This window comes from Arvicanthis niloticus, chromosome 30 (genome assembly GCF_011762505.2).
Source record: "Arvicanthis niloticus isolate mArvNil1 chromosome 30, mArvNil1.pat.X, whole genome shotgun sequence".
Classification (NCBI taxonomy): Eukaryota; Metazoa; Chordata; class Mammalia; order Rodentia; family Muridae; genus Arvicanthis; species Arvicanthis niloticus.
The window spans coordinates 7,312,872-7,322,143 of NC_133438.1; the positions used below are offsets into that span (position 1 = coordinate 7,312,872).

At 48.7% G+C, this 9,272-nt stretch overlaps 1 protein-coding gene across 1 annotated transcript in view; it reads right to left on the reverse strand.

Annotated features, from left to right (window-relative positions):
* The window catches only part of Cacng7 (calcium voltage-gated channel auxiliary subunit gamma 7), a 28,019-nt gene extending 19,934 nt beyond the window's left edge, over positions 1–8,085 (reverse strand). The window contains exons 1-4 of the mRNA XM_076927820.1: positions 7,974–8,085; positions 4,422–4,646; positions 2,635–2,721; positions 2,150–2,290 (exon numbers count right to left, since the gene is read on the reverse strand). Of these exons, the coding sequence (XP_076783935.1) occupies positions 2,150–2,290; positions 2,635–2,721; positions 4,422–4,617 (424 nt within the window). The 5' untranslated portion in view covers positions 4,618–4,646; positions 7,974–8,085. The remainder of the gene's footprint in view (positions 1–2,149; positions 2,291–2,634; positions 2,722–4,421; positions 4,647–7,973) is intronic.
* Between the last annotated feature and the right edge of the window lie 1,187 nt (positions 8,086–9,272).

Sequence of the window (9,272 nt, forward strand, 5' to 3'; positions counted from 1 at the left end):
TATACAACATACTGGGTAGATTGAATAAAAGTCCCCATGGGATGGACTCTTGCCCCACTTTCTGTCTCTAGGCTACTATTTTTCCATCTCAGAAATGACGAGCCCTTTCTGTTCTGACACTTTCGGATCGTGATATCCAACATGTCTTATTTTAGCTCGGTGTCTGGCTCGAATGCTGTGATTTGAGTCTGCAGGGAGGCTGCACCCTGCTTTCCTTGGAAAAGGTCTTCTCAGGTTAGGGTGAAGGCTCGGGGAAGGTTTGGCCTCAAGAGAGCTAGGGGAGGAGCGGGGACATCCTTCTGCAACCGCTTCCACAGTGAACTATAAAGATGGACCCATGTGTAGCCTGTGGGAGAGCAGAGTGAAGGGGAAATACCATAGGTTGTGGCGGATTATATATCTATATATGAGGAGATGGTTCAGTGAATCAATGTGCTTAGTATTCAAGCATGAGTACCCAAGTTCGAATCTCCAGCATCCATTTACCAAATAGGCCTTGACTACTCATGTCTGTAACCCTAGCACCGGGGAGTCAGGGCAGAGACAAGCAGATCCATAGACCTCACTGGAGCCAGTCCAACTGAAATGGTAAGCTTCCCAGGCAGTAACACACCCTTTACCAAGGCAATCATACAGCAAGTGACTGAAGGTCACAACATTCTGCTGTGACTCTACATGTACACGCACAGGTACATGGACCAACATACCTCATATGCATAACACACACACCACACACTCACACTTAAATATCAGTCAATTGTAAGGATCTGACTTGATTTAAGTTAAGTAAAAGTGAATTAATTTGGATTGAATTAGAGGATTAAGTCACAGTAAATCAGGGATAGTTAGACTGGATTGATTGGATGAAGTCTATTGGAATTACAGTAAACTGATCTGGAATGGATTGGATTAGACAGAGCTGGACGGCTAAGACTCACTTGGATCTGCAGACCCTGGCATCATCTGGAAGCAGTTCATGCTGGTGACTTGGGTGTGTGGATCTTTGATCTCTCACTTTATCAGGTGAGCGCTAACAACGCTGCATAGACTTTTTAGAGGACGCAGTGCGAGATCACACATGCTAAAGATAAAGCGCCTTGCACCTCAGAAGACAGAAGGAGCGGTAGATGAAATGTACACTCTAGCTAATAGCATGCACTGTGAAGTACACCTGAACTATACCTTGAAATGCTTAAAAAAGAGTAGTAAGGTATGGATGGATAGATGGATGGATGTATGGATGGATGGACAGATAGGAAGATGGATAGATAGATAGATAGATAGATAGAAGCTTAGATGGAGGATTTGGCTATCACTGAAGTGGTACAGTACTTGCCTAGGTACATGAGACCCAGGCTTTGATCCCCAGCACCGAGTAAACTGGGTATGATGGCACATGCCTATATTTCTAGTGCTCGGAAGGTGAAGGCAGGAATCTCAGAAGTACGAGGTCATCCTCAGCTACATTTGAAGGCAGCCTGAGCTATCTGAGACCCTTTTTCCAAGAATGGAAAAGGAAGAAAAAAGAAAAAGAAGGAAAGGGGAGAGGAGGAAAGGCAAAAGAAAATGGAAAGAAAGGAAGACATGGGAATGGGATTGAAAGAGAAGGAAAGACAAACAGAAACAGGTACAGATAGGAGAAAATGTAAACCCAGTAACAGACTGTCAGCTGACTGAAAGTGATGGGCCCTGATTGCTCACTATAAAACTCCTGTTTGTTTAGGGGAAAAAATTAAAGTAATAAAATAGTGCACCCAAAATAAAAAGCTCTGTAAACTGTTAATTGCTAAAATAACTGTGTTGGTTAAAAATACAACTTCTGGAGGTGAACTAAGTGAGTTTGACTCCCAGCTCTGCACCTCACTCTTTGGGCCCTGAGCAAATGACTTCATCCCTCTGAGCCATTGTTTCCATATCTGTAAAATGGGACTATTAATAGCCCTCACCTCATTGGCTGGTTTCAGAACAGAGCCCAGTACCTAATTAAGCACGGGGCTATGCGTTAGTCCTCTAAACACGATGCACTGGCACTATGCCTCCTCCTAGGCCACACATCAAATCAACCACTCAGTGGAAGAGGTCCCTCCCTAGCTCCTGGAAGTCTCTCCCCTCCTCACCGCTGCCCCAGCCCATAGTTCCTTGGACTCACCTGATAAAATGAAAAAGATGCCGGAAACGAAGGCAAGAATGGTCCTCTGAGGTCGGATGTGGCCGATGTTGCTGATGACGAAAGCGGTGAACACAAGGAAGAGACTGACCATAGGGAAGGGCGTTGCTGTGCGCACTGTCTCTGGGGGCGTGAACAAGGAGAAGCAGGTGTGAGGGACAAGTGTCCAGTGAGACACCTCTCCATTCCCTTCACTTCTTCCTCCCTTTATCTTCTCCGCTTTCCCAGGAACTCCGCCCCTTTATCAGCTAGGTCCTCTGTTGACTGGGCCCTCAACCAAGCCACACTCTTGACACACCTTCTGGTGCTCATCTTGGCCAAGACATTTCCATTTGACCTCCCGTCTCCCACTCTGCCTTCTTCCTTCAACCCTCTGCCCTTTGTGTGAACCTTCCCTTTCCCTACCTAATCCAGCCCCTTCCTCCCAAACCCTCTTGTTGCCCGGGTCCCTTCCATGGTCCCCTCACTCAGAATATTCTCCGTGTTTTCCGTCACCAAGTTGATCTCTGGTTCAAGAAAGTACTCAGAAGCCACACAGCGCCCCTTCTCCCGACCTGGTGGGAAGGAAGATAAGAAAGCAAGGGTGGAGGAGAGGCTCCAAGGGCTGGAGAGAGGCTGTCCGGGGCAGAACAGGACCCAGGATGGAGATGGGAAATCTCACTCAAAATTTACAATCTGCACTGCTCTTGGGGCTGGAGGGAGAAGAGGCTGAGACAGCTGAGCCTGGGGATACAGGACTACTATCATATCTAAGGGAAGTCTGAGGCAGGAGGATTACAAGTTCAAGGCCAGCCAGTACATATGGAGATTAAATCCAGCTGGACAATTTAATAAAGTCCTGTCTCAAAAAAGAAAGTAAAGAGAGGACTAGGGATTATAGGTCAGTGGTAGAAGCACTTGCTGAGTAAGCTTTGGGTTCGAACCCAAGTACGAAAAAAAAGAAAGAAAGAAAGAAAGAAAGGAAGGAAGGAAGGAAGAGGGGGCATGGTATGTTGAAAGATCTTGGTTGTTCTGTGCATTGGAGGGTGAAGGAAAGCAGGGCTGGATGTTAACATTTTAAACGAGAAGGGAGCCATGGATTAGGACTCCTGTGTTCCTAATGTCCAGGGAGCTGTAATCTCTTTTTTTGTTTGTTTTGTCTTTCTCTTTTTGCTTTTGTTTTTGTTTTTTCCCAAGACAGGGTTTCTCTGTCTAGCCCTGGCTGTCTAGAATTCACTCTGTAGATCAGGGTGACTCGGAACTCACAGAGATCCCCCTGCCTCTGCCTCCCCAGTGCTGGGATTAAAGGCATGTGGTGCTGCCTGGCTAAAGCCAGGAAATGGTCTCATTTCTAAAAGGAAATGGTCTCAGTGTTCAGCCATAGGCACGGAATCATCCTCACACACAGGAAACACTGGAACTGTCCCAGGAGCCAAGTTCTCAATCTAGATGGTTAACTGTCTTGTTATTTATTTATTTATTTATTTATTTATTTATTTATTTATTTATTGGTTTTTCTCTGTGTAGCCCTGGCTGTCCTGGAACTCACTCTGTAGACCTGGCTGGCTTCGAACTCAGAAATCCTCCTGCCTCTGCCTCCCATGTGCTGGGATTAAAGGCGAGCGCCACCACTGCCCGGCTTTATTTTCGTTTTTTGAGATAGACTCTTATGTATCTCAGGCTGGCTTTGAACTCCCTGCGTAGCTAAGGATGACCTTGATCCTCTTGCCTCTAATCTCCCAGGTTCTGTGATTACAGACGTGTACCACCACACATCATTTACAAAGTTATAGGGTGTGTGCTAAAACATTCTACCTACTGAGCCATTTATAGCTCTAGTCCCAGAATATTGAATTTTTTTAAAAAAAAATTATCGCTTTAAAAATTATATTACTTGTTTTTAGGGAGCACAGATGTGAGCGTGCAGGGTGCAAGTGTGGAAGTGAAAGGACCACTTTGGGGAGTAGATTCTCTCCTGCCAGCACGTGGGTCTGGGGATGGCATCATCAGTCTTGCTGCCAAGCACCCTATCCGCTGGAGCACCTCCCTGACCCTAGGCTGCTGACTTCCAATGGAGTTCTTGAGACGGGAGGAAGGTTAGAGATAGGAATTTTGAGTATCTGAGCTTCCATATCTAGGGACTAAAGGGGTAAGCATGAGGGTTCTATGCTGAAATTTAACTTCCAAGGGAGAAATCAAATCAAATCGACTTCTGGGTTCTTGGAATCCCAAGATAAGGACTTTGGGGTGAGTGAGGGCAGGCGAGGGCGGGCACCTGCAAAGAAGCAGACTCTCCAGAGGCCAGCGTGCAGCGCCATCTTGACCTCGGTGGTCTGGTTCTGCGGCAATACGGTCCCCTCCTCCATGTACAACCAGTAGTCCGTGCTGACCGCGATGCCCACAAGGAGCAGGCCGCAGGCACCAAACACGCTGCTCAGCAGGGTCAGGGCGCGGCTGCTGCAGTGACTCATTCTGAACGGCGGGGGGCGCCCTGTGGGGCCTGCAGGACCAGAATCTATGGTAGAGAGCGGCCAGAGTCCCCAGCCCCGTGCAGGCATCTGGGACACTAGCTCGGCTCAGAGACACAAACTCCAAAACCAAACTCTCAAGTCTAATTCTGTGCAATGAACAGCCAGTCCAGCCCTGAACTTTGAAAAAAAGATACTGACTGTTGACTCCAAATCTCCATATTGGGCTCCCTTACCCAGTCACCGTGTTTTGCCCTTATGGATGCAGATCCTCAACTTGAGACAAGACTTCCAGCTATAGTCTTTAGTCGGACCTGGAGATGATTCTCGCCTCAAGCCACATCTTAAACTAGAAGTCCCGAGGATTCTGATCAGATTACAAATTCTCAACCCAAGACAAAGCCCCCCCAGATCCAACTTCCTAGCTTGGTTTGCAAGCCCAATTTTAGAAACCAGACCTTAGAAGAGTCCTAAAGCTTTGAGGTAAGCCAGTGACTCGGAAACTAGCCTAATCGACAGCTTCAAATTTGAATCTAATAATGCAACCCCAGTCTGCCCTGATTTAAATCCTCAGCTGTGAACACTAGACCCTTCCCAAAGGTTCTGTTACCATCTTTTAAGCAGAACTAGAGTACTAGGCTTAGACGCTGAGTGATGGACAACTTGATTTATCTGGAGATTCTATCACATGCTTCCCAGCTTTACCTCTATGCTCTGACCTGATATATTGAAGTGTTTTCTTTAGAACTGTCTCTGAATCACATCCAATAATCTCTAAAGTAGGTCACCATTCAAGGCTCTCTAACCCCATAACCTGGACTCCCACACTTGACTTCAGGCCTACATAAGATTTTGAGCATAGTCCTTCTCCTGAGTTGATATTTTTGGATACTTATCTTAACCTTAGTGCTCAGTTGGTTATTAAAAAATCACCCCTTTGTGACTGTGAGTGTGTGTGTGTGTGTGTGTATGTGTGTGTGTGTGTGTGTGTGTGTGTGTGTGGTGTGTGGTGTGTTAACATGAGTATGGGCACAAATGTGTGGTGGTCAGAGGACAACCTCAGGTGTCAGTCTCATTCCACCTTGCTTGAAATAGGGCCTCTTGTTTGCTCCTTCACATGCCAAGCTAGCTGCTATGCAAACTTGAGCTAGAGATTCTTCTAGCTCCCTCTCAACACAGAAATTCGTCTACTACAAATCCATGGTACTATCCTTATGTGGGTTCTAGGAATCGGAATTCAGATCCTCACACTTCCGTGCCTATGCTTTATACTCTAAGCCATCTCTTTAGCTTGGGATCAAATCAGTTATACAATCTTAGACCCAGACCTAACCCTACCTAATCCAGGCAGGCCCAAGATTCTGGGATCCTGGAATCTGTTCCAGGACATTAAAACCCAGAGATCTGAAGCTAAGATCTGGATTTGAGAGTCTAAAGTATCAAGAGTTGAGTTGAGCCCCTTAAACCCAGCATTCCCAACCAGAAAGCTCCAATAAAACCAATGTCCCTCATCCAGCAAACAAGAAAACAGCACTCTGAACTGGCTTTCCAAACAGGAATTCCGCATCTCCATCCTCCAAACTCTGCCACACTCTGGACTCTGATATCCCATGGTAGAACTTTTCATTCAGTGATATCTAAATCCTGTATTCTCTAAGCAAGAAATACCCAGTCAGTTTATATCTGAGACCTCCCGAGTTCTAATTAGGAGCTTAAAACTAGGTCCTGAAAGAAGGTCCTGAAGGGTTCCAATTTTTTTCATATATATATATATATATATATATATATATATATATATATATATATATGCATTTATCGTGTTTGTGAGTGTGTGTGATCTCCACGGCACTCATGTAGAGGTACTTTCAAGAGTTGGTACTTTCTTCTGACTATGTGGGTCCCAGGGATCTAACTGAGGTAATCAAGCTCAGAAGCAACCACCTTTACCAACCAAGCCATCTCAACAGCCCCCAAATTCTTTATCTACAATTCTTACACTATCACAGCCCTACAAGAAATCTCTCCTTGACACGAAATGCAATAGTGTGCTGCAGGACTCACCTTGGCATCCCCAGACTACCTCAGCCAGAGTCCTCTATAACCATCCCGTTACAAACAAAATCTGTGTAGGTGTGTGTGTGTGTGTGTGTGTGTGTGTGTGTGTGTGTGTGTGTGTGCTTGTGGGTATGATCAAGAGTATGCAGCCCGAGGCTAGAGGTGATGGATACCTTGGAAGAAGCCAAAGGCGATGGATCCTGGAAGAGCAGCGAGTGTTCTTAACTAAGCCATCTCCCCAGCTCCCACCCACCATCTTTTTTTCACTATAAAGTTTGAGACACCTCCCCCAAACATCTTCCCAACATGCAATTAAGACATAATACTCTACTTTGCTCAATCAGAATTCTGTGAGCTTTGGGATTCTACCTAATCCCAATAAAGACCATAGAATCAAAGTCACATCCTGGAACTCTTAGGTCCAGAATGCCTCGCTTCCAACCCCAGCCTCCTGGAGGACCCAAAGATCTAGATTTGACAGAGCTCTGTCTAGCTTTCTTCCCATCCCCCTCCAAGTGGCTCTGGGGCTTGACCGCCAGCTGCCTGCTCCTCTTCCAATACTCAGCTCATACAAGCATTATCTACCCAATCACCCCGACTGTCTTGGTCTCCGTAGCTGACCTCAGCCTTCGGGTCTGCTCCTCCTACTAGACTGACAGTTGGGGAGCTGGACCTTTCCAGTTCCCCTCACTTCTCACATCAATCCCATTCTTTCTCACGTCAGGTTCATCTTCTTTTTACCTGACCCACACAGAGCTCTTTATTCTACAGCTATTCCACCTCTGGGACACCCCCACCTCCACCATCACCAGGCCTGGAATCTCTTTCTGATCCTTTACCCCAGCGTTTCCGCGATCTGGATATCTGAATGGCTTAAGTGCCATTCCTCAAAGCCCAAGTCCAAACTCCATCTCCCTTCAATATCCTTGGAGGCCGTAACTCTCCGCTTTACTAAGGACCCTTTCCCAGACTCACAGCTTGCTTTTACCGGCCTGGGCCCTCCTCCTTCATCGTAACCTGCTTCCTCAAAGACCCCGCCTAGAGCCTGCCCGGTGGCGACGGTCTCTGAACTCTCAAACACCATGAGTTTGTTTTCTTACTCTCGGACCCTCGGACCCCAAGTCCTCCGGGATCCACCAGGCCCAAATGTTCCTCTATCCGCCAAAAACCTTCCCAAATCCAATATTGGAACCCTCAGGATTCCATTCCTGGAGTCCCTCTAACCTCCCCGAGCCCCAACTCTGGCTAAGAGTGGTCTAGCTCAGAGCCCCCTTGCCTTGCCGGACCCTCCCCCTCGCTCTTACCTCTCTCAGGGCTGGGCGGACGCTCCGGGCCGCGGGCCCCGCAGCCGCATGACCGGCCCCGCGGTTTTCCCCGGCCGCCGCTGCCGCCACCGGGGTCTCCGGTGCCCGCGCCCCCCGCCCCCGCCCCCGAGCCCGGCGTCCCGGCCCCCTCCCGGCCTCCCACCCCCCACCCCCCGCGCCCGCGGCCTCACTCAGCGGACGCAGCCGGGAGCAGGGACCGGCGGCCGCTCATTGGCTAATGCGGAAGAGGGGAGGGGCGGGAAGGGAGGGAGAAGGATGCAGAGAGGGAATGAGATGAGCCTTCAGGATGGGGGGGGGGGGGCGAAGCAGGGAGGCAGGGAGGGAGGGAGAGAGAATAGAAACAGAGGTAGAGAGCCCGAGAAGGGCAGAGAGAGAGAGAGAGAGAGAGAGAGAGAGAGAGAGAGAGAGAGAGAGAGAGAGAGAGAGAGAGAGAGAGAGAGAGAGAGAGAGAGAGAGAGAGATTAATTCTGGAACTCACGAGTCCTGAGAATAGAAAAGACAGAAAAGGAGAGACAGAGATGGAGTACTTTCAGGTGTCCCCACCCCCACCACTCCAGCTCTGAGATTTTGAGGCCCTGGGAGTGGAGAGGTCAGGGAGCCCCAAAATCCAGGCAGTGAGAGCTCAGAGGCCTTGGACTAAAGGAAACTGAAATCCAGGGACCTTAAGCTTGTAGGAGCTGGGATGGTGGAGACAGAAAAACAGAGATAGATAGATGATTGATAGAGAGAGCTGGATAGATAGATAGATAGATAGATAGATAGATAGATAGATAAATAGATAGATATAGATAGATACTTTATGAGGAGAGACAGCAGGGGCAAGCCAGGATGGGATGTCCCCTGATGAGGACTGGGGCTGTAGCCAGGCAAGGGGCGGAGCCTGGGGGTCTGGGCAGCTGAAGAAGGCGGGAAGGGGCGTCCCAGGTCGGGGTCCCTAGAGCAGCTGGCGGGCAGGCGCAGAGCAGAGACGGGTCCTGCAGCCGCCGCGGAGCCGGGAGCGGGGCCAGCCCCCCCCCCCCGCCGTGATGTCAGCGGGGCCACTCTTAAAGGGGCAGGCCGCCCGCCGAGGGTCGAAACTTGGGCTGGGGCTTTCAGGAACGGGATAAGAGTACAAGAGGGGTGATACCGGAGAAAGGGGTAGCTTCAGCATCCAGTTGGAGTGAGACTCTAAGATATAAAGAAGAGGTGCCAAGCCTTCAAAGGAACCTGCTAAGCTTTTGAGGTTCTGTCCCCTCCAAACACACCGATAGGCACAGCATTCTGCCGGCTTGCCCGATC